Source organism: Astatotilapia calliptera, chromosome 22 (assembly GCF_964374335.1).
Source record: "Astatotilapia calliptera chromosome 22, fAstCal68.1, whole genome shotgun sequence".
In the NCBI taxonomy this organism is placed as follows: domain Eukaryota; kingdom Metazoa; phylum Chordata; class Actinopteri; order Cichliformes; family Cichlidae; genus Astatotilapia; species Astatotilapia calliptera.
In genome coordinates, this window is record NC_137442.1 from 17,631,648 (window position 1) to 17,659,550 (window position 27,903).

Genomic DNA, 27,903 nt, shown 5'->3' on the forward strand with positions numbered 1-27,903 from the left:
GTTATTACCAATCCAGCGCTTTTTGGCCGCTTAATAATGTTGTTTTTGGTCAAGATGATATCATTCACGAGGGATACATTTGACATATAATTCACAAATTATAGACCAACAAGTCATTTACTGCAGTTTAAATGCCGGTGTTTTAGGTTAACTGGTTATATTTGTTGAAATTCCTCTGCGTGTTCCAGATGTTGCATCCGTAGATTTGTCATTTTCACTGAATGGTTGTCTCTGTCGGCCAGTGTGCTGTTTAGTCAGGCGGTTTGCTCCTAACTGAACTGTGAGTATCACTAATTTACGTGGGTGTGTTTCCTGAATCAGCTGACCGAGCGAACAGGAGGCATCCAGGTAAACTCGAAACTGTCGAGCTGATCCATGGCATAGTGGAGAAACTGTCGACTTGTGATTTGCACAGAGGTATGATACTACGCTGAAGAATTTAATTTCTTTTAGTTATTATTGTTATTTAAATCGTTTCAAATATGAAGAGGGTTAAAGAAGAAGAAGAACTAAAGAATTAATGAAACAACATGATTCAAGTGTAGGTTTAGTCTGCCTGCCTTAAAATCCACACGTACAGAATAGGAATTAGGCATTAGGGGGTTTGTAAATATGGATAGAGATTTCAAATAGTTTAGTAATTATTTTTATATTATTTTCTGTATGTTTATTAAAGGTTATGCAAAATTGATAGAATGGGTGGAGCTAGAACATGTCAACATACTTTCAACCACATTTGTGTTGCAACCATACACACAAAGACACAAATAAACATACTGAGAAACTGCCTGGGTGTATTTGCAGCGAAGCTATTTTTTTTTAAGTTATAATAAATGAATAGAAAGCTTAACCTGTTGTGACCTTTCTTTTAGAGATCCTTGAGCTAACTTGTTGAAGCAGACATGGAGAGCGACTCTGAAACACACAGTGGTGAAGATACTACTCCTGATGACTGGTAAGTCTGCTGTCTGTTCTCCTACATGTGGTGAAGTTTGTTTATGACTCTTGTATTTTTCATTGACTGCTTCTATGAAAAATTTGCAGGATGGAATTGGCTGATGACAGTCCTGCTGCCAGTCCTGCTGCCAGTCCTGCTGCCAGTCATGGTGACAGTCATGGTGACAGTCCAGCCAACAGTCCTGCTGTCACACAGGAACCCTCAGAAAAAGAGGATTTTAAACTGTCCCTGATCACCTGGAATGTGGACGGGCTTGATGTGGAAAACCTTCCAGAGCGTGCCAGAGGCCTGGTTAAATATTTAAACTTGTAAGCACGTGTTACATTTTTCACACTTTAAGGCATCGTTTGGGAGAAATTGTTGCTGGAGATGCAACATTTTCCTAAAAGCTGCATATATGTGACAGTTAATATGATTAAAGTAATTTTTTGTAAATGCAGATACAAACCTGATGTGGTGTTCCTGCAGGAGCTCATTGACCCTTATGTCCACTTCTTGAAGAAACGGTTTGCGAGCTACCTGATGATTGAAGGTACAGTATGTCAGATACAGGTAGGAAAAGTCCATGTATGAATGATCAAATGGTGATTAATGGCTGAAGGTAGTTGAACTGCTTTGGTTTCACGTAGTGTCACACATGAGGAGAGCTGTTAGGGACTTTAGTTAATATTAGTAACATCTGTATTCTTCCTTCACTGTTTTTATAAAACCTGACTGTTGTACCAACACTACCAGATTGGCTGATCAGATTTTTGGAAGCAGGATTTTGTAATCAAATTATCACAGAACTCTCTATGAGCAGGGGGCTGGTCCAGATGGGAGAAAGAGTGTTTAACAAAATACCTGATTTGTAAGTATCGAAATAAATGAGCAGAGGGAAGCATACATTTTGATTGCAGCTGAGCAAATGAAGCAAAACAAATGTCGATGTAGAGGTCCTTAATAGTGTGAAGAACTCATTCTGACCATCTGAACAGCAGGAACAGCTAAAACATTATTCCAGAAAACCCACGTTCTGGCGTTGTAAACCCATAAATAGTGCCTGAAATCTGGGAGGCCTAATCCACCCTCAGAGGTGGGTTTCTGCAAGTGTGCCTTCACAACTCTATGGGATTTATTTGCTCATAAGAAAGACAATGATAGAGTCAATAGTTTGATAAAAAAAAAAAAAAAGTAAGAAAGATGGGAATGTTTTGGAAGAGATGAATACATTTAGGAAGAACAACTATTTTAATTATATTAAAACATCTAAGTAAAGAAAGTGGGAGAAGTGTCCAATTATCTATCTTAGCTTTAATACTATCAACCAGGTCCTGAAAGTTCAATTTAAATAGTAGCCAGAAAGTTGCCCAAATTTATTGATGAGGCAAGCAGGGGAGGCAAAGAGAGCCTGGCATCTGACAGTGTCAGGGCCACATCATCTGCAAGTAAAGTGATGATGGACTCGACTGGACCACTGGATATACCTACAATGTCAGAGTTGTTCCTAACTGTAATGGCCAGAGGCTCCATAGGCAAGGCAAGTTTATTTATATAGCACAATTCAACAACAAGGTGATTCAAAGTGCTTTACATAGCTAAAGCAAAGCGCACAGGGGACAAACATCAACCCTGCCTAGTCCCTCAGTGAAGTAGAAACAGATGTGACTTTATTCTGAAGGTCTTTGTGGATGATTCGGCGTCACACAACCCAGACACCAGTGAAAATAAAGCAGGATGTGCAGTGGTCACAGAACATCTTAGCATTAGGCTCATTATCATATCACTAAACAGAATATGGAACTAGACCACAGCATTAACATGAAAACACACTAACTTCATCTCGTTGGAACAAGAGTGAGGGGTGAAAGAGCGCCCTCCTCCAACGTGAGCGTGCCAAGCTTCAACTCAGTGACGTGCAGAGTGAGACTCTGAGTCACCTGGGAGGGATCAGCAATGAAACGTAGATAACACCTGAATAGACAATCAGGCTGGTTTTGCCTGAAAGGTTCAGTATGTTTTTCAGTTGTGGTGGTTATTGATGAGACTTCTCTAATAATTTTACTGATACATCCACATGACTCTCCAAACGTCACAAACACAGGAAAGCTGTATATGAATTGCTGTGTTTCAAACTCTTCTCTAGTCCTGATTTTATTAAAAGTAAATACAGTAATTAAAGTATGCAAATTTCACAGATACTCGACTAACAAATTACTCGTACTCATTCTGTATGGCAGCTAGACTGCTTCCTGACACGTAAGAAAGCTGTGCATTAGATCCTCATTATGCTAGTAAATATAACAACAGCTGTACATTCCTTTGTCATATTTACTGAATTCTGAACATCATCTGAAACCCTAAACTAGACTTTTGTGGTCATTCCACTTCATTAAGGGGTTTCACTGGGCCTCAAACATGCTTTGAGCACCCAAAGGATGAACTTTTTCTTTCGGAGCTAAATGTGACCGACCGCTTTGTTTTCCCCAGTGGCACCAGTGATGTAGGCACAATAATTGCTAATTGTAAATAGCACTGGGATGTTTTAAACTGTTATCACAGTGTTATTGATGCTGTTATGTCAAACCGATTACCTTACAACAGTAAAAATCACAAAGCACTGCATAGATAGAAAAATGCTGATCTGTCGCTCTGCTGCAAAATCCAGATCAAAAGTATTTGATGTACGTTGGCTGTGCGGAAACACATGGCAGCTTCTGGTTTTACCTCAGACTATGAAGGGCATTGGTCTCAAAGTTAGATCATGGTTTGTTGTATTCATTTATCCACCGGTTCAGTCACAGGCACTATCCCCTCATAGTACAGTTCCAAGGACATCTTTGAGGCTGACTCTAAAGTGTTTACGTGCCACGTCATAGGTGGCCCTGGACAGGTCACTGATAAGGATAAAGCACACAACCAAATTCACACCATGGCAACCTTTCTTAGAACATTTGTTAGACACCGACGATAAAGACAGATGGATAAATTACATTTATTATGTTCAGTAAAGGGTTGCTGATTCCACTGTGGACCTAAAGCCACATGAAATCAAATGGATGTAAGAAGAAGTCGCATGACAGGGAAAAAAAGAACGGCACGAAAGCAGGGTGTGTGTGATGTTTGGTGATGAATGTTGTACCTTCATCCCAAACAATATTGCTGCTAATGGATATTTTAATGGATTTAATAATACAGTTTGATAAACATGTCTCACACCAAATGGCTTCCTTATCTCAACAACACTCTCTCATAAATGAACAAATTAATTTAACTAAAGTTTTAAAGCTGTCTTTTTGCAGTTGAACAACCAATGCTGTTTCATATTTCCATGTGTAATCTGATAGCTTTTCCTTTGTATTATTACTGCTATGTTTGCACAAAAATTTAACACTCCAAGAGCAACTGAAAATAAACAGAAGGGTGGAGACTCAGACTAAGAAGAGCGGGTAGGTGGTGAGAATCCAGAGAAAGGTATGCTTAAACGGCATTTTTAAGAGATGTGTATTTTTTGATAAAGCTTCTGTTTAACATTAATTGCAATGTATGACAATAAAAGAGTTGATACACTCCTCATTAAGGACATGGAAGTAGAGATATCAGGCGCTTTATGGGCCAATGGGTTGAAGAGGATTAAAGAATGCTCTGTTAATGCCAGATTACAACTTATATGGTTCAAAGTCCTTCATCGTTTGCATTTCTATAAAACAAAGCCAGGCAGTATTTGTCTATTATCTATTTCCTCATTGCGTGATAGATGCAAAGCAGTCGAAGGAACCCTTGGCCCTTGAAATGTTATAAATGCTGTCGTGTATTCTATGAAAACAGTTTTGTCAGTGAGAATTACATACTTATCTTTTGTTAAATACTCAGTTTCCTGTACCTCTGTACTATTTTTTTCTCAAACTGCTCATCAGTTCCCTCTGACCCATGTGCTGTTACATGCAGCGCGTTTGTTTCTATGTAATCAGATGTGTGTGTGTGTGTCATGGTACAAATTTCACATGTTTGTCAGAAACAGGAAAATCAACAGTCTGTTGGAGTCACTGCACTCATTTAATCATCTGCACGATGGAAGATAAATCCCCTTTCCCTGAAATAATGGCAGTCATCTAGTTTACATGTCAAACCTAAACCCACCAAGTTGACAGGACAGCATGACAACAATAGAAATGCAAGTTTAAAAGATTATTTTTAAAGACTATTATAAAAGATCATTTCCTTTATTTAATTAATCTCACGTGTTGTTTAATCATTAGAAAGCATCTTATAATTCTAACATATTATCACTAAATTTGTTGACTGATCACTAATTGGAGGCACCGGTCTATTAAAAAATCAACCTGTTGTCCTGCAAGGTCTCGGTCAGCAGTAAGTGTCTGTTAAGTTTTCCAATTTTAACAGTAATGGGAGATATGGCATGTTTATGAGTATAAGCTGGTCTGCATTACACGCGTGTGTGTGTGTTGTTTGTTAGTAAACGGGTTAATGCATTTGCTGTTAGGATGTGTGTACCTTTTGTTGTGATGCTCAGGACCCTTTCTTAACCTTCACTCTGAGTCAGTCTGCCTTAGTTTTTCCTGGTTTTCCGTAACCCAATCTTCATGTGTGCCCACACTAAAAACAGCCTTCATTGTTCCTCTATGTTCTCTTCTCCCTCCTTCTCACGGCCGCTGCCTGTGTCTCCCACATCCTGCAGCACATCATGGTTATAATGCGCACATTATCAGCAGTTCAGTGGGCAGTTCTTCTTCAGCTTTGTCTTATTTTTCAGTTATTCTGTCAGTCCGGGATCTTCTCCTGTGTGAGGAAACCCCTCCCTACCTTACAGTTGTTACCAGGGATGTTTTATTTTCATGCTGATGTCAGCTTTAACTGACACAATGAAGTCAGTTTTTCTTTCTTGTTGACTAGACCACCCTGTTATCATACACCCAAGAACAAGCAGCCTGTCTGCTCTGTGTTGTGCTCTGTAAGTGTTTAGCAATTTGCCTTCAACACTCAACTCTGTTAACTCCTCTTAGTTAACCCTTCACACCGTGAGATCGAACATTTGACCAGAAACAATTTGACTTGCCCATGTGGAGCAGGGGCTTCTTTCTTGGTCAGCACACTCTCAATCGGGTTCACTATGGACAGAGATGCTGGTGTTCCAGCAGTTTCCAGTTCATGCAGGTTTGAACACCTAAACATTCTAACTAATTTCCTCTCCTACAATTTTGATTGTGACACATTCAAATAACTTGAACGGATGAGATAGAAATGGCTCTAACTCATGTAAATGTGCAATTCCCTTTTCAAATCCCCAGCCCATGATCACTGGTATAAATGAGAACCTACCTGTCAGTGGACTTGTATTAAAATAGTTTTTGTTTTGTCTTCCTCTTGTGTTGACCAGGTGCTGAGGAAGGTTACTTCACAGGGATGTTGCTGAAAAAGTCACGAGTCACATTTGTGGAGAGTGAGATAGTACCTTATCGCACCACTAAGATGAGGAGGAACCTGCTTGTCGCTCAGGTGTGTGCAAAATCATCTCTGATATTTTCTTCATGTGCATAAGTTCTGCTGAACGTGACGCTCAGAAACATTTTTTTTGCAAAAATCAGGTGATCGTCGATGGCCAGAAGCTGTGCCTGATGACATCCCACTTTGAGAGCTGTAAGGCCAATGCTAAAGAGCGTATGAATCAGCTGCATGTGGTGAAGTGGAGGTTTAAACATGCACCTGATGATGTCACCGTTGTGTTTGGGGGAGACACAAACCTGAGGGATGCGGAGGTCAGACGCTGCTCCTTCCACTCACATACAGCCAGTAAACTTATAACAAGTAATCACAGTAACTCTTTTCTCTGGACCCGTCTCAGGTGACCAAGGTGGGCCTGCCTGCAACTGTCTGTGATGTGTGGGAGCGACTGGGCAAGCAGGAGCACTGCCGCTACACGTGGGACACCTCTGCCAACAACAACAAGAAAGCTTCCTACCCTGTTCGCTTCCGCTTTGATAGAATCTACCTCCGCCCGGCCGTCAGACGTGGAGTCCCATGTCTGGCCCCTGATCACATGGCCTTGGTGGGGCTGGAGAAGCTGGACTGTGGACGCTACACTAGTGATCACTGGGGAATCTACTGCACCTTCACAGCTGAATAGAACTACACAAAGCAACCAAAACCATGACAGTTAAGCATTTTATTTTAGATCAGCCGCTCTTTAAATGACTGTAACACTATGCAGGAAGATGTTCCTCACCTTATTTTAATCGGTTTTATACTCTAATGTGTGTCTGCTTAAGTGTTTTATGTGGTTAAAATGACAAATTAAAATATGAAAAGCACCAATAAATTTTATTGATATGCCCTTACATTGATGGATGAAAAGTCCATTAACAGAAGTCTGACAGCTCTTCAGCTTTTAACCTTGTTACATGATCTTCCTCAGTGGATGGAGTTGGGACTGAAAAACACCACACACAGCATGAGAAACCCTACTGTGATGTTACTCTGTGTGTAATATAAGCATCAGGCCACTAGAGAGCAGTACACAGTTGAATAGCAACTGTGTCAACACTGACTTACAGGACTGAAAGTAGTGTTATGAGAAGTCTTAATGGTGAGTCCAACTTGTAACAGCAGCACACGTATGCCTGAAGCTGTTGATCCACGGTTTTAACAGCTACATGCAGTAGCATCCATCCACTCTCTTCCGTTTATCTAATTCAGGGACTGGAGCCTGTCCCGGCTGTTATAGGGCAAGAGGCAGGGTACACCTTAGACGTGGTAAAAAGTGATTTTGCCACATGTGTTTTTGTTTTATGTGACATTAAAAGAAATAAAATTTGGCATATTTTATTAAGGACCGAAAGCCCCCACCCCGGTTAATATTTCTATTTGTTGTAATAAAGTTTGTAATTAATAAATGTAGTTATTTCAAACCCAAATCCGTTTGGAAAAAGCCAGCTTTGTTTGCTTTTCTCTGTTAATTATTCTTTATCTGTATGTACACTGATTAAAGTTTGGGTAAAAACATTGTACAACCTTTATAGAATGGGTGGAGCCAGAACTTCGACCTTAATTTGATTATCACGAGTTTAAGTGGGCGTGTTTCCTAAATCAGCAGTAGTCGTTAATCAGCTGACGGGTGAACAGGTTGTGTGAAGGTAAATTTGAGAATCTGCCGAGCTGGTCTGTGGCGTACTGGAGACAGTGGTTTATTTTACAGAAACACAGAGGTACGATACCAGCCTGAATACTTTCGTTTTTTTTAAATTATTATTGTTATTTAAATAATGTCAATATGAAGAGGTTACACACATATTACAGACTGAAAGTCATTTTGATCAGTAAGACTGGAACAGAGCTTAAAATTTTTAAAAAGTTCCATCAATTGATGGCAGGAAGAGAAGTCAAAAAACTTGTTTAAATTAACAAATTTATAAACAGAACTCTGTCATTCAGGCACAGAGAAACTAATGAGTTATAATCAAGCAGGCTATTCATGTTTAAAGTTGCATAAGACAGTTTTTAGTTTTTATTCTTTCAGCTGTAGTTTGGAGGGTATTTAATGGCTTGAGAGCACATACAGAATGGGGATTAGGCATTAAGGGGTTTGTAAATATAGATGGAGATTGAAAATAGTTTAGTAAAGTGTTTTACACATGTATACAATTATTTATGTATTTATTTTTGTGCGAACACACTTTGAATTGTCTTACGGTGTATTCCTAATAGTATCTAAGCACATGTGGTCTTAGTGTGGTGCTGGTGTTGTTGGGGCTGAGTTGTGTTGGAATCTGTCTGTGGAGGGTGATGGCCAGAAGTGTTTGTCTTGTTGTCTGGTGGAAAAATAAATGTCTTTCACTTTCAAAATGCCTCCTACCTGGGCCCGTCCACACCCAGCTCACACCCAGGAACCACCAAAGCTCAAGCTGCCATCAACTACAACCTGTGGGAACGCCAGCGTCACCGTCTCACTGCTCCAAAATCAACGTCTTCAAGCTCGGCTGAAGTTTGTAGCTGCTCACATAGACAAGCCAAATCCTTATAATTTCAATTAAATTCTGTTTTATTTATACAGTAGAAAATCACAACAACAATCACCTTAAGGCGCTTTATATTGTAAGGTAGACCTTACTATAATACATTCAGACAAAAACCTAACAATCATATGACCACCTATCAGCAAGCACTTTGGCAACTCCCTTTTAACAGGAAGAAACATCCAGCAGAAGCAGGCTCAGGGAGGGGCAGCCATTTGCCGTGACCGGTTGGGGTGAGGGGAGGAAGACAGGACAAAAGACATGCTGTGGAAGAGAGACAGAGATTAATAACAAGTACGATTCAAAGCAGGGAGGTCTATTAACATATAGCGAGTGAGAAAGGTGACTAAAGAAGAAATACTCATTGCATCATGGGAATGTTGCAGCATAACTAAGGGATGATTAATAGTCACCTGATCCAACCCTAACTATGTGCTTTAGCAATCTGGAGGAAGGTTTTATAGTCAAATGAGTCAAAGACTGAGCTTGTTGGACACAATGACAAGAGGCGTATTTGGAGGAGTACAGGTGAGGCTTTCATCTGCTGTCAAGCATAATGGTCGTAGCACCATGCTCTGCTGTGTTTTGTTGCCAGTGCATAAAGTGGATGGCATAATAAAGGAGGACTACCTCCAAATACTTCAACTTCACCTCAAATCAACAGCTAGAGGCTTGAAACTTTGACACAGCTGGGTGTTCCAACAGGACAATGACCCCAAACCCATCAAAACTGGTTTTGAATGCATAAAGCAGTCTAACATGGAGCATCTGGACTGGCCTCCCCAAAGCCCCGACCTTAAACCTATTAAAAACTTTTGGTCTATACTTAAAAGCTGAATCTGAGCCACAAAACCAACCAATTTAAATTAACTTTGTTTCCAAGAAGTGTGGTCAAATATCCAGCCAGATTTATGTCAGAAGCTGATCTCTACCAAAAGAGTCTGGCCGAGACTCGCCATCACCAGTGTGTGAATGTGTGTGTGAATGGGTGAATGACTGAATGTAGTGTAAAGCGCTTTGGGGTCCTTAGGGACTGAGTAAAGCGCTATACAAATACATGCCACTTACCATTTAATCAAATATTATATGGGTTATATGTCATCATTGAAGACGCTGATTTCTGTAATAAACGTTTTCAATTTAAAATATGTTATTAAAGCCCAATCTTTTTGGAAAAATTCAGCTCTCATAACTTTGATTTAATTACACACTTTTGAAATCTGTGGTGGTGTTGTATCAAACCTTTTATTTCTTAGTTTTTGCTTTTTTGCTTGCTTGCATTTATATAGTGTGGTACTTACTGAACCTCTGTTGTTGCTTTGTTTGCTTTTCTCTGTTCACTGGCCTTTCTCTGTTTGGGGAAGGAATTATGCAACGCAGAATGGGTTGGGATAGATACAATGGGAGGAGCTAAAACATGTCAACATACTTTGAACCTTAATTGTTTGCAACCATGGACACAAAAAGTCAAATAAACATACTGAGAAACTGCCTGGGTGCATTTCCAGCAAAGCCATGTTTGTAAAGTTATAGTAAATTATTAGAAAGCATAACCTTCCTGGGACTTTTCCTTCAGAGATCCTTGAGCTAACTTGTTGAAGCAGACATGGAGAGCGACTCTGAAACACACAGTGGTGAAGATACTACTCCAGATGACTGGTAAGTCTGCTGTCTGTTCTCCTATGTATGGTGAAGGTTACCTATGACTCTTTGTATTTTAGCTGACTGACTGTGAAAAACTTCCAGGATGGATTTGGCTGTAGACAGTCCTGCTGCCAGTCCTGCTGCTACACAGAAACCCTCAGAAGAAGAGGATTTTAAACTGTCCCTGATCACCTGGAATGTGGACGGGTTTGATTTGGAAAAACGTCCAGCGCGTTCCAGAGGCCTGGTTAAATATTTAAACTTGTAAGTACCTGTTACACTTTTCACACTTTTAGGCATCGTTTGGAGAAAATGTTGTTGGAGATGCAACATTTTCCTAAAGGCTGTACATATGTGACATTTAATATTATTAAAGTAAATCTCTGTAAATACAGACACAACCCTGATGTGGTGTTCCTGCAGGAGCTCGTTCCCCCTTATGTCCAGTTCTTGAAGGAACAGCTCGTCAACTACCTGATGATTGAAGGTACAGTATGTCAGATAGATACAGGTAGGAAAGGCACAGGTATGAATGATCAAATGGTGATTAATGGCTGAATGCAGCTGAGCTGCTTTGCTTTGACTTCATGTAACACATGAAGAGAGCTGTTAAGGACTTTAGTCAATATTAGTAACATCTGTGTTCTTCCTTCACTGTTTTTGAACAAACTCTAAGGGCTTAAGTGCACATGAGGTAATCAAGGAGATAGGACACACCAGGGAACAAGGGTGAACAAAATCTGACTAACGAGACAGACTGAACAGCATACACAAGACAAAAAATCCAGGAAGTAACACAAACACTGAGACACAGACTAAGGCGCATGAACTAAAAACTGAGACTGGGAATAAAAAGACATGGAAACACAAAACAGAGAGGCAAAAGGACAAAACACACAGAGAAAAACATGCGAACAGGACTACAGACATATTAACTAGACAAGACAGGGAACATATGCAGACACAGAGACACAACAGGGAAGGCAGGGATCACTAAGGGAACTAAGATCAACCAGGGAACAGAACTAGAAACATGGATAACAAAACTCAGAAGAGCTAGGAACTAATACTCAAGGAATAAACAAATCATTGACTAAAGATTTGATTTGAAGGGGAACCAAAGCTTAAAAGTCTCCATCTTTCTCTTCCTTTTGTGTTGATCAGGTGGTCGGAACGGTTGCTTCACAGGGATGTTGCTGAAAAAGTCACGAGTCAAACTTGTGGAGAGCGAGATGGTAGCTTATCCCACCACTAAGATGAGGAGGAACCTGCTGGTCGCTCAGGTGTGTGCAAAATCATCTCTGATATTTTTTTTCATCTCCATAAGTGATGCTCAGGAACATTTTCGTTTCCAAAACTCAGGTGATCGTCAACGGTCAGAAGCTGTGCCTGATGACATCCCACTTTGAGAGCTGTAAGGAAAATACTGCAGAGCGTCTGAAACAGCTGCATGTGGTGAAGCGGAGGTTGAAACATGCACCTGATGATGTCACCGTTGTGTTTGGGGGAGACACAAACCTGAGGGATGCGGAGGTCAGACGCTGCTCCTTCCACTCACATACAGCCAGTAAACTTGTAACAAGAAATCACAGTAACTCTTTTCTCTGGACCCGTCTCAGGTGACCAAGGTGGGCCTGCCTGCAACTGTCTGTGATGTGTGGGAGCGACTGGGCAAACAGGAGCACTGCCGCTACACGTGGGACACCTCTGCCAACAACAACAAAACGTTTCCCTTTGTCGCTCGCTGCCGCTTTGACAGAATCTACCTCCGCCCGGCCATCAAACGTGGAATCCCACGTCTGGCCCCTGATCACATGGCCTTGGTGGGGCTGGAGAAGCTGGACTGTGGACGCTACACTAGTGATCACTGGGGAATCTACTGCACCTTCTCAGCTGAATAGAACTACACAAAGCAACCAAAAACATGACAGTTAAGCATTTTATTTTAGATCAGCCTCTCTTTAAATGACTGTAACACTATGCAGGAAGATGTTCTTATTGCCTGTAAATGATTCACCTTAATTTAATCAGTTTTATCCTCTAATGTGTGTCTGCTTAAGTGTTTTATGTGGTTAAAATGACAAATTAAAATATGAAAAGTACTAATGAATTATAATGTCTTTGTTTTGATGTACACTTACATTGATGGATGAAAAGTCCAAACAGAAGTCTGACAGCTCTTCAGCTTTTAACCTTGTTACATGATCTTCCTCAGTGGATGGAGTTGGGACTGAAAAACACCACACACAGCATGAGAAACCCTACTGTGATGTTACTCTGTGTGTAATACACGCATCAGGCCACCAGAGAGCAGTACACAGTTGAATAGCAACTGTGTCAACAGTGACTTACAGGACTGAAAGCATTGTTATGGGAAGCCGTAATGGTGAGTCCAGTTTTAACCACTACACACATATGATGGGGGTAGGGGGACTCTCTCTCTTGTTCACCACACTCCAGGATACGACGACAAGGAGAAACCTCAACCTGCATGCAAGGAGGGCAAGGGTCACTGGGAGAAGCCACAAGGAAACTCTTGAGAAGTCAACTAAGTAAAGAGCCAGGGTTTCACTAACCAAGTAGTTCAACATTCCAGCAATGAGAGAATGTCCATCCATGCCTTAAGTAGGAGCCGTGATTGCTCATCTTCCACAAGTGGGAAACCAGTTTTTCAACCTTGCTCTGGTTCACTCCCACATTCCTGCACACTGCCTTCCACTAAGTCTGCACAAACAACTCTCAATTAATGTGAATATCTAACTTTTCTACTTGTTTTATACTTGAGCAATGCAATTAACCATTAAAGGGATCTAAAACTGGTTACAGTCCCCATACCCCATACCATATATATCACATATTAGCTGTAAATAAAAAGTAATTTACAGCAGATTAAAAGTGAACAGTCACCTTTTGGTCTACACCTCTGTTTCAGGTTAACTCATTATATTTGTTAAAATATTCCACTCTGCGAGTTCCAGATGTTGCATCTGCAGATTCGTCATTTTCACTGAATGGTCGTCTCTGTTGGCCAGTGTGCTGTTTAGTCAGGCTGTTTGCTCCTGACTAAACTGTGACTATCACCAGTTTAAATGGGCGTGTTTCCTAAATCAGCTGACGGAGCGAACGTATGGAAGTAAATCTTTCATCTGTAAATCTTACAGTAAAATCTGTTGAGCTGATAGTGGAGAAACTATCCACTCGTGCTTTATTTTATAAAGCTGTCATTCAGGCAGCTGAATCTAACCATTAGATTCAGGCACAGAGAATCTAATGAAATAATAATCAAGCAGTCTATTCATGTTTAGATTTGCATAACACAGTTTTAGTTTTTTATTCTTTCAGCTGTAGTACGGATACTATTTAATGGCCTGAGAGCAAGCAAACAATTAATGCAACAACATGATTCAAATGTAGGCTTAGTCTACCTGCAATTAAATTGGTTGGTTTTGTGGCTCATATTCAGCTTTTAAGTATAGACCAAAAGTTTTTAATAGGGTTGATGTCGGGGCTTTGGGGAGGCCAGTCCAGATGCTCCATGTTAGACTGCTTTATGCATTCAAAACCAGTTTTGATGCGTTTGGGGTCATTGTCCTGTTGGAACGCCCAGCTGTGTCAAAGTTTCAAGCCTCTAGCTGTTGATTTGAGGTGAAGTTGAAGTATTTGGAGGTAGTCCTCCTTTATTATGCCATCCACTTTATGCACTGGCAACAAAACACAGCAGAGCACGATGCTACCACCACCATGCTTGACAGTGCACAGACACTTCTGCGTTCAGTAGTACTTTATTTCCAACTGTGCTTTTCCCCCTGCTGTTTCTGGCATCTGCCCTGGATGCTGCCACTCCGTCATTCCCATTGTATGTATGTGTGTGTGTGTGTCCCGCTCCTTCTCACTGCAAAACATGAGAATGGGTTCTCTCATCAACACAGTTCTGCACACCTGCTCCTTCCCGCCTTCACGCCGCCCCGTGAGCTCACTGTGTCAGCCCTCCTCTGCAGCAGAGGAAATCAGCCACGATACCAGCAGGTTATCCCAGCATTGGGATCCTTCATGCGGTGAAGCCACTGTAGCGGGGCGTGGTCTGAACAGAGAGTGACTGGGTGCCCCAGGAGGTAGTAACGAAGGGAGTCGACCGCCCACCGGATTGCCAGGCACGTCTTCTCCACAGTGCTGTAGCGGGTCTCCCGCACCCTGAGCTTGCAGCTGACGAGGAGGATGGGACAGTCGGCTCCCCCTACCTGCTGGAACAAAACGGCCCCCAGCCCTCTGTTCGAGGCGTCTGTCCGCGAAATAAACGGGAGGGAGAAGTTAAGTATGAACAACAGTGGGGATCCGTCTTTACCTGCACAAACAATGCCTGGCACTGCTCCATCCACTGGACCAGATCTGGGGCACCTTTTCGGGTGAGATTTGTTGAGGGACTAGTCAGGTCCGTCCAACTGCATACTTCTTCGGGTTGGCCGTGAGCCCCGACTGCCTCAGGGACTTCAGGAGCGCTGCAACCCGCTGCACATGCTCCGCCCAGGCATCGCTGTAGATGATCACGTCATCTAAATAGGTGGCGGCATACGCAGCTTGCGGCCCTAGCACCCGGTCCATAAGGCGGCCATTTTTTCCTTAGACCCCGCAGACAAGGGAATCTGCCAGTAGCCCTTGGTCAAATCCAGCGACATGAAAAAACGAGCAGTGCCTAACCGGTCCAGGAGTGACCCGAGGCATCAAACCATGACACCTCATTCACCTTGCAGTAGTCCACACAGAACCGTATAGACTCATCTTTCTTCACCACAAGAACTACGGGGCTACACCAAGCACTGTGCAACTCTTCTATTACTCCCAGCCTCAGCATATCGTTCAATTCCCGCTGAACAATTTGTCGCTTATGCTCCGGGAATGCACCGTCATGCCAGGCTGCATCTCAATATCTTCCGGCACTGGCACGTCTGGCTGCCGCTGCTCACCGATTTATTCTCATTTTTATTTGTTCTAAAGTTATTGACAACAACTTGAACCAAGTTGTAATCCTGTTGTTCTCCCTGTCTCTGCCCCACCCTTTCACTCATTTGAATATATACAGCTCCTTGGATCTACTCCCACCATTATATGTACTGTGTACCGGCCACCTAAGCCAAATAAGGATTTTTTTTAATGACTTTGCTGCTCTTCTTACTCATTTCTCGGTACTTTCCCCAAATTTGACAATTTTTGGTGACTTCAATATCCACATGGACAATGATAAAATCCCTCTTTCCAGAGATTTTATTTCTTGTCTGGAAAGTTTGGAGCTTCTACAATACATAAAATTTTCTACTCATTCTAAAGGTCATATCTTGGATTTGGTCTGCTGTTCTGGCGTTACCCCCACTCACTGTGAAGCCCATTTGTTTCCCCAATCTGATCATAAGTTTATTTCTTTTACTGTAAATACAAAAGCCTACAAAACCTGTACACCCCGTGACATCACATTTAGGAAAATTAGTAATATTAACCCTGCAGATCTTTCATCTGCCATTTATGACTTTCCATTTATTCACAGCTCCTCATCCCCAGATGAACTTGTTTCTCACTATAATGTCGACCTCCATAACCTTCTTAACATATTTGCTCCACTTAAACACCGAACTGTCTCATTTTCCTGTTCAGCACCACGGTTTACTCTTAACCTGCGCCATCTCAAAGCTAAAGGACGCCAACTGGAACGTCTGTTTAAGAAAACTGGATTTACCATACACAAAGAAATTACAAAACCTCCAGACTCATTCCCCTCTCATATGGACTCTGCTGACTTTTGTAACTCTCTTCTATCTTTTTTCACTCATAAAATCACTGATATTCACCAACAACTTAACTTTGTAGGAGCTTCTAACTGTGAAGTAGACTTTCTGTTTTCCTCGCTGTCTTCCTCTCAGTCATTTTCAAGTTTTATTCCATAGCTGTTGTATCAAATCTTATTAAAAAATCTAAATCATCCACTTGTCAGCTCGACCCTCTTCCCTCTGTGTTAGTTAAAGCTTGTCTTCCCTAATTGGCTCCTCTCATAACTAGTATTATCCACTCTTGCCTTAACACTGGAATTTATCCTCCATCCGTAAAAACTGCTTCCGTCATTCCAATTCTCAAAAAGGCTGGTGCAGATCCCAATAATTTTGATCTCCGCCCTATATCAAACCTCCCCTTTATTTTGAAAATCCTTAAGAAAGTTGTTGCCTCCCAGCTTCACTCATACCTCAATGACCATAATCTCTACAAACAATTTCAGTCTGGTTTCCGCCCCAATCATAGTACAGAAACTGCTTTGTTAAGGATTACTAATGATCTTCTGTTGGCAGCTGATTCTGGTCTTTTAGCCATTCTCATCCTTCTTGATCTTAGTGCGGCATTTCACACAATTTCTCATATCCTCCTGAGCAGATTAGCATCCATTGGCATTAGTCACACTCCCCTTGCCTGGTTCACCTCATATCTCTCAGACCGCACTCAGTTTATCCAACTTAAATCACACTCTTCACGTCTCTATCCTGTTTCTGCTGGTGTCCCCCAGGGTTCAGTATTAGGGCCTCTTTTATTCATTATCTACATGCTCCCTCTTGGCCAAATATTCCGAAAATATTATATTAATTTTCATTGTTATGCTGATGACACCCAGCTTTACATTTCCTCCAAACCCAATTCATCCCTTCCACCTACCTTCCTCTCTAACTATCTTATGGAGATCAGATCTTGGTTCTTCTCCAATTTTCTCAAACTTAACAGTTTTACTCATTGGCACAGCCTCTACCTTAACCAAATCTCACAGTTTCTCCATTAATATTGAAAATTCCCCCACCCTTCCTTCCCTGCAGGTAAAGAGTTTGGGTGTCATACTTGACAGTACTCTCCCATCTCAGTCTCACATTAATTACATAACCCGGTCTGCATACTTTTACTTACGCAACATTAACCGACTTCGTCCCTTCCTTACTCCCCATGCTGCTGCCATCCTTGTCCATAGTCTTATTACTTCCCAGATCGATTATTGCAACTCCCTCCTATTTGGTCTTTCCAATAAGTCTCTCCATAAACTTCAACTTCTTCAGAATTCTGCAGCTCGGGTCATAACTCATACTCCCTTAAGAGACCATATTACCCCAATTCTTCAACAGCTTCACTGGTTGCCCACAGAAGCCACGATAAACTTCAAAATCTTAATTCTCATGTTTATCTCTGTGATCTGATTTCATATCACCACTGTTTCCTGCTCTCTCAGATCTTCATCTGCCACTCATCTTGTTGTTCCTTCTGCTCGCCTTATCACTATGGGGCACAGAGTTCCTTCAGCCTTAAGAAATATAGATTCCCTTCCCTTATTTCAGTCACAACAAACTCAAACTCAGAAACTACTTGTTTAAACTGGCTTACTCACTTTAATACAGATTTTACTTGCTGTCAAATCGTGTGTTTGATTTTTTAAATTATTATTATTTGTTGTTTGTGGTTATATTTTGCTGTTTTTTTTAAATATTTTAATGGATTAGAATCTATTTTAATCTACTGCTTTATTGATGTCTTTTTCTCTTTGTAAGGTGGCCTTGGGTTTTAGAAAGGCGCCTTCAAATAAAATGTATTATTATTAATATTATTGTTAATATGGTGCTCTATGAGAGACATAAGGCGGCAGGGGGGAGAATACATCAGCAAAGCGCCGTTGCAATGCAGCAACATCCGCTCTCTGGGTCTGTGTGAGATGGTCATTACAATGGAGGGAGGTGGGAATGGTGGAATTTGGCACCTCCGGCCCCAACTCATCTCTCTCCTTAACCAGGCTCACCAGAGCAGCGGTTTCAGCCTCTCTCCAGGCTTTAACACTAGATTTACTAAACCTGCGCAAATTTGCGTGACTTCCCTCAACCCAACACCTACTAGAATTACTGGCTTTTTTTATTTTCTGGTGCAAGTCCCGAGGTGTTATTCACCCCTGCTGAGATTTTCACAGGTCGTCAGCTCGTTTCTCCTCCAGCTTTTGTTGTGCAAACCACCCTTGAGGCCTGGCACATTTGCATTTGTTCACTCAGAGTTGCTCAGATCCAAGGCAGGCCAAACCTCTGTGTTACAATCTTCACAAATGTCTGCCGTATCTATACAAAATATCCCACACATTGACTGACCTGTAAATATGAAAGACACACATTCACACCTTCCTTGACTCTCAGCACAGATCTTCCATTGTTCCACTGTGACTGTGTATGTGTAGGAGTGGCATTGCATTACCACAGCACAGTGCTGTGCATAAAAGCAGACCGACCCAGGCGGGAGAATCATTTCTTGTTCGCATTTCTGAGAACGCACATCAGGGTGGCCTCCATATCACTGCCACGCAGGAAGAACCTCTCCGCGCAACAGGCTTTGGCCTTGCTTCAGGAAATGGACGAAGCAGATTCTGATGTAGGAAAGGTTTCATTTGTTTAGCAGGCCACTGATACCTCCTCAGAAGAATCTGAAAAGGAGACGGAACAAGAACCCAACATGCCTCCACGGAAGAGGCCCCATGATACTGGGAAGCCCAGCCAGAGCCAGACGGCAAAAGACGGCACCGTGTGGGTTGAAGAGGACATTGGAATGCCCAGTGCAGTAGCAAATCGGTCGTGCTTCACTGCACAAGCTGGACCCACAAAGTCTGCTAAGGTTTGTCACTGCCATATTACATATGATATTTATATAAACCCATTTAGAGTGAGGTCCATGTAAATTTACCATTCTCTATTTGTTTATCTTCTGACAACGTAAGATTACAAGTGTGCTCCAAAGCTTCCTTTGCCTGTTAGACGTGTGAATGCTGCAGACCATCAGGGAGTGTACGGTCCATCAAGCCCACAGAACAGAGCTGGACTGGAATTTGTCAGTTCATGAACTGATGGTATTCATTTCAATTCTGTTTGTAAGAGCAATCATGTGTCCTGTTGGTGCCATTGTGGATTGCTGGTCATAAAGATTTCTGGTGCCAGTAATCAAAGAGACAATGCCCCGAGATAGATTAATTTCAATTATGCAACACCTTCGATTTGATGACAAGGACACGCGGGCAGAACAGGTGAAAACAGATAAATTTGCGGCGATCTCCGACATCTGGACACGCTTCAACAAGAACTGTGCTAAGAGTTTCACTCCAGGAGAACACATGACCATAGATGAACAGCTGTTCCCTACCAAGGTTCGTTGTCCATTCACACAGTATATCGCAACCAAGCCAGACAAATTTGGGATCAAGTTCTCAATGGCCGTGGACTTGGACATCAAATATGTCTGCAGTGCGTCTCCTTACTTGGGAAAAGACCCCAGTCGTCAGAAGGGAGAGAGGCTGGCAGAGAACGTGGTCATGAAACTGATGGAGCCGTTTTTGGATGATGGGAGAAACGTCACAACAGACAATTTCTTTACTTCACTGTCACTGTCGCACAGACTGCTGCAGCGCAAAACGCCGTTATGGGGCACGGTGAATAAAGTCTGGCGTGAACTTCCTCAACTTGTGTGGATGTATTCCGTAAGAGCAGCAACACGCAGGTGGTCAGTAGCGGTTTTCTACAATATGCTGGACCTGGCGGCGGGGAATGCCTACATTTTGTACAAGGCATGTACAGGGTGGACAGGCAAAAGAAGATTGTTTCTGAGTCTTCTAGCTCAGGAACTTCATTGCCGATTCATGTACTGGACTATAACGGACTATAAACGACCAGCTTCTTCAATGATGAATGGCGATGCTTCACTGGCTGATGAGCTGAACACGTTTTATGCTCGCTTCGACGCCGCAGCAATTAAAACAACAAACGGCTGTGCGCGCTCAGAGTGCACCAGTGAAGAAAATGCATTCGTCATCACAGAGCATGCCGTGAGGAACACCTTCAGGAGGGTGAACACCAGGAAGGCAGCAGGACCAGATGCAATCCCTGGCCGGGTCCTTAGAGCCTGCGCTGATCATCTAGCACCAGTGTTCACGGAGATCTTCAACCTCTCCCTGGCCCAAGCTGTGGTTCCCACGTGCTTCAAACGGTCCATTATTGTCCCTGTTCCAAAGAAACAACAGCCCGCTTGCCACAATGACTACCGTCCAGTAGCACTGACTTCAATTGTGATGAAGTGTTTTGAAAGACTGATGAGAGATCACATCACTTCTTCACTTCCTCCCACCATCGACTCACTTCAGTTTGCTTACCGGACTAATCGTTCCACAGACGATGCCATATCTCACCTGCTCCACACATCCCTGAGTCACCTGGACACTGGCAGAGGGAATTATGTTAGGATGCTGTTCGTGGACTACAGTTCAGCATTCAACACAATAATTCCCTCTAAGCTTTTCACCAAGTTGACGGATCTAGGACTCAGCTCATCACTGTGTCAGTGGATCCTCAACTTCCTCACAGACAGACCCCAATCAGTGAGGGTAGGAAAACAAGTCTCCCCCTCCATCTCACTCAGCACTGGAGTGCCTCAGGGCTGTGTTTTAAGCCCCCTGCTGTACTCACTGTACACTTATGACTGTGTAGCCACATCAGACACCACCTCCATTGTCAAGTTTGCTGACGACACTGCTGTTGTGGGCCTGATCTCCGACAACATCGAGACGGCCTACCTGGAGGAGATTAGGAACCTGGAGACCTGGTGCCAGGAGAATAACCTCCTCCTAAACATCAGCAAGACTAAGGAGCTGATCGTGGACTTCACTACAAAGCAGGCGAGGAATTACAAACCCCTCATCATCAGTGGCACGCCAGTGGAGAGAGTGGACAGTTTCCGATACCTGGGTGTCCACATCACTCAGGACCTGTCATGGTCCTGTCACATCAACACCCTGGTTAAGAAAGCCCGTCAGCATCTCTTCTTCCTCAGAAGACTTAGAGACTTCCATCTGCCACTGAAGGTGCTCAAGAACTTCTACTCCAGCACCATCGAGAGCGTCCTGACGTCAAACATCTGCACCTGGTTTGGGAACAGCACCAAGCAGGACAGACGAGATCTGCAAAGGGTGGTGCGCTCGGCAGAACGCATCATTCATTCAGAGCTCCCTGACCTGCTGTCCATCTACACCAAGCGGTGCAAGTCCAAAGCTAGGAAGATTATGATGGACCTCTCCCATCCCAACAATGGACTCTTCTCACTGTTGAGGTCTGGGAAGCGCTTCCGCTCCCTTAAGGCCAAAACAGAGAGAATGAAGAGGAGCTTCTTCCCCCAGGCTATTCGGGGCCTGAACCAGGTGTAGGACTGGACTCTCCCAAACACGTCACTATAAGACTGGACTCTCACACACGTCACCACACGCACCACCACACATTTCCTATAATCCTATAATTCCTATAATTTATAATCCTTATCTTTATAATCTCTTCTGCTATTTGCACATTCTTTACTGTAAATTCCTAAGTTAATTTGTAAATTTTTGTAGTAAATTGTAAATATTGTAAAACTTTTCTTCTGTCATTTAATGGTCGGGCATTGTACAGCTACAAGCATGTCACCCCCATGTCATACTGTGTATGGTTGTGTGTGTGTGACAAATAAAATTTGAATTTGAAATTTGAATTTGAATGTAGCACAAGGAAATATTAGCTCAGATGCAGGCTGCTGAAGCTGCTGCAGCTGCTGTGCCAGGGAATGTAAAGACAACGCAGTGCCAGTGGAATTTACGCAAATTTGCGCAGGGCTAGTAAATCTAGTAGTAGGGACTCGCACCAGGGGAAAAAAGGCTCAGTAATTCTAGTGTTAAGGTGTGAAACAGCTGTGTACTGCCTTTTGTTCCTGGAGAAGGTATTTAACTGAGAGCCATGCTAGGCTCAGGGAGACTCTGCTGACCGTCTGTCCCGCAGTCATGCAGGGACTTCATCAAGCTTGGTTGTCTGTTCTTTGTGTGTTTGATTAAAGAATGTTAGCTACCGCTCACCGCTCGTCAGGCTTTATTTAAATGGAAAACTTCCACAACATAATGGCGTTGTCGACATGATAGTCCATGTGGTCGCTGAACAACGGTTTCGTGGAGGGGCTGATCACCCCTGAGGGAAAAGGTACCTTTGTCCTACCAGCTGTTGAAGCGAAGGAAATGGAAGAGTCACAGAACCGTGTGTTTCAGTCACCACCGAGACCATCAACTTTGAGGGGACTCCTGCAGATGGGTGAGTTGTAGCTAACTTTGTATACAGTCATGAGGAGTTTTTTGTCTGGCCAAGCCGTGAAGTGCTTGCTGCTCCGGAGTTTGAGTCTCCGGGAGGAAAATCCTGGGGTTCGAGTCCCCAGGCTTGTGTTCGGTTCCGGTGTTGTGCAAAGAAAAGCAATCGTCTGCCAGAAAGTAATTGCAAAAACACCGGTCCATCACAGGGAACGGTGGTTCGAGTCCACTGTTGATAACGTCTGCACAATACAGTGTGCGGAGTGACGGTATTTTAGCACTTTTCTGCCGAGAAGGGAAGAAGGCCATTGCAGGGGACGCTCTGAATGTAAATATGGGATCTAGATCCAGTAGCGGCGGATGTTTCACCCAGCGGCCAGAGATAAAACTCAATATTTGGCTGTATGGTAAGAAATGTGAGTGCAAGTATGTTGTGAGATGAAAGAGAATGGTTGTGTGGGAAAAGTTGATGTGTGTGTAAAAACAGTGAAAAATGGGGTTAAAAATCTTGAAAATTGGGAACAAAAACAGGAAAAGAAAAAAAAGAGAGGAGTGTAGAAATGTGTGTAAAAGTTGCCTCCAACTAGCGGGAGAAGGTGGTACACCAGCTCCCCTAGGGTGGACACACACACATAAAATTAGCAGAATTGTCGATGAAAATAAGCAATAAAATAGGAAGAGGGTTTGGTGTTCTTCAACGTAGGGCAACTATAATCTCTCTGGGTTTTTAAGAAAGGGGAGTTCAGAACCAGAGAGGGGAGATGTGTTGTTTTAAGGAGGTTAAGGTGGTAAATCTGCAGCGCTCCTCCCCTGTCCGACCGGGCGACCTCATAGTCAATGTCCCCCACCTGCCATGTGACCACAGGGGCCCCTTGCCACTTGGCGAGCAGTTTAGAGCTGGAGGAAGGGAGTAATACAAGCACTTCGTCTCCCGGTGAAAATTGCCTGAGCCTAGCCGCTCTGTTGTACAGGGTTTGCTGACGTTGCTGGGCCTGGAGCAAATTCTCCCATGATAGCCTCCCAAACCTGTCCAACTTTGCTTTCAAGTCCAGCACGTATTGAATTTCATTCTTTGCGGGGCTCGACCCTTCCTCCCAGTTTTCCTTAATCAGGTCGAGTACCCCCCGCGGCTGCCTGCTGTACAGTACCTCAAAGGGAAAAAAACCCTGGGAAGCCTGGGGCACCTCCGGCACTGCACAAACAAAGAAAGAGGAGTGTCCACTGTGAGCGACCATCTTTGAACAGAGGCGGTGGTTTACGACACCAACTGTCTGCCATCTATAATCCAGTTTTGAGATCCCTTCCCAGACGCCTTAACGCCCACTCACATCCTGGGCCATCTGACCTCAGGAATTCACATGATAAGGTGGGGCCAGGTTTCACAATGAACTCACCCGAAACTCTGGCTGATTGGGACCCACACCCAGTTTCACACCTTGGCTCAGGCAATTAGAGGATCATCAGGGGGTCCTTTTGTCCCTCTGTGGGGGGTCACTCCCACTAGGTTTATATCTGGGACTCTCCACCATTTGACCTTAGAACTGAAGAAGCTTCTCGGATGAGAGGTGAAACGTCTTCAAGTAACTTAAAGAAGTCCAGACGCTTTTCTTTGCAAGCTCCTTTGACATAAGAAAGGTTTCTCTCATTAACACAGTTCTGCACACCTGCTCCTTCCCGCCTCCACGCCGCCCCGCGAGCTCATTGCGTCACCCCTCCTCTGCCAAAGACCACGCCCCCGCCACATACCTTGATAGAATGGGTGGAGCAAGAACTTGTCAACATACTATGAACCATATTTGTTTGCAACCATGGACACAAGTACACAAATAAACATACTGAGAAACTGCCTGGGTGTATTTGCAGCCAAGCCCTTTTTCAGTTATAGTAAATGAATAGAAAGCAAAACCTTCTTGTCACTTTTCTTTCAGAGAGCCTTGAACTAGTTTGTTGAAGCTGACATGGAGAGCGACTCTGAAACACACAGTGGTGAAGATACTACTCCTGATGACTGGTAAGTCTGCTGTCTGTTCTCCTACATATGGTAAAGTTCACCTATGATTCTTTGTGTTTGAGCTGACTGACTGTGTGAAAAATTTGCAGGATGGAATTGGCTGATGACAGTCCTGATGGAAGTCCTGCTTACATTCCGGCCGACACTCCAGGTGCCAGTCCAGCCAACAGTCCTGCTGCCACACAGAAACCCTCAGAAAAAGAGGATTTTAAACTGTCCCTAATCACCTGGAACGTGGACGGGATTAATGGGGAAAAACGTCCAGAGCGCGCCAGAGGCCTGGTTAAATATTTAAACTTGTAAGCACATGCTACACTTTTAGGCATCATTTACGGGAAATGTTGCTAAAGGCTGCATATATGTGAGAGTTAATATTATAAAAGATAATGTTTGTAAATGCAGATACAAACCTGATGTGGTGTTCCTGCAGGAGCTCATTCCCCCTTATGTCCAGTTCTTGAAGAAACGGTTTGCGAGCTACCTGATGATTGAAGGTACAGTATGTCAGATACAGGTAGGAAAAGTCCATGTATGAATGATCAAATGGTGATTAATGGCTGAAGGTAGTTGAACTGCTTTGGCTTCACGTAGTGTCACACATGAGGAGAGCTGTTAGGGACTTTAGTTAATATTATTAACATCTGTGTTGTCAAAGGAGCTTGCAAAGAAAACATCTGTGTTCTTCCTTCACTGTTTTTTTTAAACCTGACTGTTGTACCAACACTACAAGATTATTACACAGGCCATGGATACACTTTGGAGAAGCTCAGCTGTTTGAGCCTGTTTTGGTTTTCCTGGTTTTCTCTCACATCCAGCACATACTGTATGTAATTCAATTCAATTTCATTTATACGGCTCCAAATATCAACAACAGTCGCCTCAAGGCGCTTTATATTGTAAGGTAGTTTCTTGTTTTCTCTCACATCCAACATACTGTATGTATTGTTACTATGATTCTGCATTTTCAAAGAATAAATTTGAAATTGGAGAAGCTAGGTAAATCCTGGGTGTCAACGCTCAGGCTATAAACACTTGAATTTCGTGTCTTTTGTCTAGAAGTAGTAACTCTAGTAAGTCAGACGTCAGGAGCCATAACAGCTTGTTTCAGACAGTTTTGAGTAATGAATCATTCAAAGCTGTCCTAGTAGAGATATAAAACAAACACATGGAGCTGGAGATGAGTGGAATAAATCCCACTATAAGCCCACTATCATAGCAGCAGTGTATTCACTGTGATATTGTGTGCTTTCAGTTATTATGTGCAATTTAGCCCATGATGACCTGACAAAGGATTTCCTTTGAAGGTCTTTGCCTTTAAAAGTCTCCAACTTCCTCCTGACTTGTGTTGACCAGGTGCTGAGGAAGGTTACTTTACAGGGATGTTGCTGAAAAAGTCACGAGTCACATTTGTGGAGAGTGAGATAGTACCTTATCGCACAACTCAGATGATGAGGAACCTGCTTGTTGCTCAGGTGTGTGCAAAATCATCTCTGATATTTTCTTTAGATGCATAAGCTCAGCTGAACGTGACGCTCAGGAACATTTTCCTTTGCAAAAATCAGGTGATCGTCGATGGCCAGAAGCTGTGCCTGATGACATCCCACTTTGAGAGCTTTAAGGCATGTTCTAAAGAGCGTATGAATCAGCTGCATGTGGTGAAGTGGACGTTTAAACATGCACCTGATGATGTCACCGTTGTGTTTGGGGGAGACACAAACCTGAGGGATGCGGAGGTCAGACGCTGCTCCTTCCACTCACATACAGCCAGTAAACTTGTAACAAGTAATCACAGTAACTCTTTTCTCTGGACCCGTCTTAGGTGACCAAGGTGGGCCTGCCTGCAACTGTCTGTGATGTGTGGGAGCGACTGGGCAAGCAGGAGCACTGCCGCTACACGTGGGACACCACTACTAACACCAATCAGAATATTTCTACACCTGCTCGCTTCCGCTTTGATAGAATCTACCTCCGCCCGGCTATCAAACGTGGAGTCCCACGTCTGGCCCCTGATCACATGGCCTTGGTGGGGCTGGAGAAGCTGGACTGTGGACGCTACACTAGTGATCACTGGGGAATCTACTGCACCTTCACAGCTGAATAGAACTACACAAAGCAACCAAAACCATGACAGTTAAGCATTTTATTTTAGATCAGCTGCTCTTTAAACCACTGTAACTCTATGCAGGAAGATATTCTTATTGCCTGTAAATGATTTATCTTAATTTAATCAGTTCAATTTAATTTATTCCTCTAATGTGTGTCTGCTTAAGTGTTTTATGTGGTTAAAATGGCCAATTAAAATATGAAAACCACCAATAAATTATGTCTGCTTTGTTTTGATATACATTTGCATTGACCGATAACAAGATCCATTAGCAGAAGTCTGACAGCTCTTCAGCTTTTAACGTTGTTACATGATCTTCCTCAGTGGATGGAGTTTAGACTGAAAAACACCACACACAGCATGAGAAACCCTACTGTGATGTCACTCTGTATGTAACACAAGCATCAGGCCACTAGAGGGCAGTACACAGTTGGATAGCAACTGTTCAAGCAGTGAGTTTTTTTATACACTTACGACTGAAGCTCTTGATTAGCAAGACTAGGAAAACGGCCCATGTTTTCGAAGAAGGTGAACTGCTCACATCAGGAAACATCAGACAATCTGCAGTTAACTTAATCTTCCAGATCATTTTCAGGAAGAGCAGACAGATATAAAAATGGGTTGACCTGATCTGTTCATGTGAGGAGTTGTCATGAAATGCAGGACGATAGGACAGACAGACTTGACAAAGCAATAAAAAAACAAAACAACAACAACATATATTTCCTTTATTGTTGCTAATGCAAATCCAGAATATAAAATACCAATGTCCACAAACACAAAGTAGAAATCAGGAGGGAAGGCTCTAGGGTTTAAACACAGCCAAACTGAGGTTACATACACAGACAGAAGGCAAGTGGAAACATCAGGGTAACAAGACATAAAGACTATACCAAAAGCCCTCAAAGCACAAAAGATCAGTGACCACCAGAAAAAAACACAGGAGTTAGTGTAACAGGGACTCACAGAGACAAAGATTTGACAAAGAGAGGGTACAAGGGATGAAATGTGTGTCATTAAAAACACCCTGAAAAAACATTAAAA

General features: G+C 42.9%; 3 protein-coding genes and 1 long non-coding RNA gene across 6 annotated transcripts; 3 read left to right on the forward strand and 1 right to left on the reverse strand.

Moving 5' to 3' along the window:
- Positions 1-316: 316 nt before the first annotated feature.
- LOC113014124 (tyrosyl-DNA phosphodiesterase 2-like) lies at positions 317-7,869 on the forward strand. Its single transcript, XM_026155437.2, has 7 exons — positions 317-417; positions 873-955; positions 1,045-1,266; positions 1,399-1,490; positions 6,336-6,454; positions 6,544-6,714; positions 6,801-7,869. Exons 2-7 carry the CDS (start codon positions 903-905, stop codon positions 7,080-7,082), a joined length of 939 nt encoding a protein of 312 aa, XP_026011222.2. The 5' UTR covers positions 317-417; positions 873-902; the 3' UTR covers positions 7,083-7,869.
- A 162-nt stretch (positions 7,870-8,031) lies between these two features.
- On the forward strand, positions 8,032-12,721 carry LOC113014125 (tyrosyl-DNA phosphodiesterase 2-like). Of its 2 annotated transcripts, XM_026155438.2 has the most exons (7): positions 8,032-8,160; positions 10,544-10,626; positions 10,714-10,875; positions 11,007-11,098; positions 11,776-11,894; positions 11,974-12,144; positions 12,231-12,721. In XM_026155438.2, exons 2-7 carry the CDS (start codon positions 10,574-10,576, stop codon positions 12,510-12,512), a joined length of 879 nt encoding a protein of 292 aa, XP_026011223.2. In that variant the 5' UTR covers positions 8,032-8,160; positions 10,544-10,573; the 3' UTR covers positions 12,513-12,721. The 2 variants fall into 2 exon arrangements, with proteins under 2 accessions (XP_026011223.2, XP_080152724.1); XM_080296598.1 differs by lacking the exon at positions 8,032-8,160 and having other exon boundaries at positions 10,121-10,626.
- On the reverse strand, positions 12,704-13,683 carry LOC113014132 (uncharacterized). Its single transcript, XR_003270930.2, has 4 exons — positions 13,519-13,683; positions 13,188-13,335; positions 12,964-13,098; positions 12,704-12,841 (listed from the first exon to the last, which is right to left on the reverse strand). It is a non-coding gene; the product is annotated as an uncharacterized LOC113014132 (long non-coding RNA).
- LOC113014131 (tyrosyl-DNA phosphodiesterase 2-like) lies at positions 12,979-27,075 on the forward strand. Of its 2 annotated transcripts, XM_080296597.1 has the most exons (7): positions 12,979-12,997; positions 24,673-24,755; positions 24,845-25,054; positions 25,158-25,249; positions 26,109-26,227; positions 26,318-26,488; positions 26,575-27,075. In XM_080296597.1, exons 2-7 carry the CDS (start codon positions 24,703-24,705, stop codon positions 26,854-26,856), a joined length of 927 nt encoding a protein of 308 aa, XP_080152723.1. In that variant the 5' UTR covers positions 12,979-12,997; positions 24,673-24,702; the 3' UTR covers positions 26,857-27,075. The 2 variants fall into 2 exon arrangements, with proteins under 2 accessions (XP_080152723.1, XP_080152722.1); XM_080296596.1 differs by lacking the exon at positions 12,979-12,997 and having other exon boundaries at positions 24,567-24,755.
- The last annotated feature ends 828 nt before the right edge of the window (positions 27,076-27,903 follow it).

What these genes read in the sequence shown, in the direction of transcription:
- LOC113014124 (XM_026155437.2), top strand. Translation starts at nt 903, where the DNA reads ATGGAGAGCGACTCTGAAACACACAGTGGTGAAGATACTACTCCTGAT. An exon ending in GGAACCTGCTTGTCGCTCAG is followed by an intron (nt 6,455 to 6,543) that starts GTGTGTGCAAAA and finishes TGCAAAAATCAG; the next exon opens with GTGATCGTCGATGGCCAGAA. An exon ending in CAAACCTGAGGGATGCGGAG is followed by an intron (nt 6,715 to 6,800) that starts GTCAGACGCTGC and finishes GACCCGTCTCAG; the next exon opens with GTGACCAAGGTGGGCCTGCC.
- LOC113014125 (XM_026155438.2), top strand. Translation starts at nt 10,574, where the DNA reads ATGGAGAGCGACTCTGAAACACACAGTGGTGAAGATACTACTCCAGAT. An exon ending in CAACTACCTGATGATTGAAG is followed by an intron (nt 11,099 to 11,775) that starts GTACAGTATGTC and finishes TGTGTTGATCAG; the next exon opens with GTGGTCGGAACGGTTGCTTC. An exon ending in CAAACCTGAGGGATGCGGAG is followed by an intron (nt 12,145 to 12,230) that starts GTCAGACGCTGC and finishes GACCCGTCTCAG; the next exon opens with GTGACCAAGGTGGGCCTGCC.
- LOC113014131 (XM_080296597.1), top strand. Translation starts at nt 24,703, where the DNA reads ATGGAGAGCGACTCTGAAACACACAGTGGTGAAGATACTACTCCTGAT. An exon ending in CTGGTTAAATATTTAAACTT is followed by an intron (nt 25,055 to 25,157) that starts GTAAGCACATGC and finishes TTGTAAATGCAG; the next exon opens with ATACAAACCTGATGTGGTGT. An exon ending in CAAACCTGAGGGATGCGGAG is followed by an intron (nt 26,489 to 26,574) that starts GTCAGACGCTGC and finishes GACCCGTCTTAG; the next exon opens with GTGACCAAGGTGGGCCTGCC.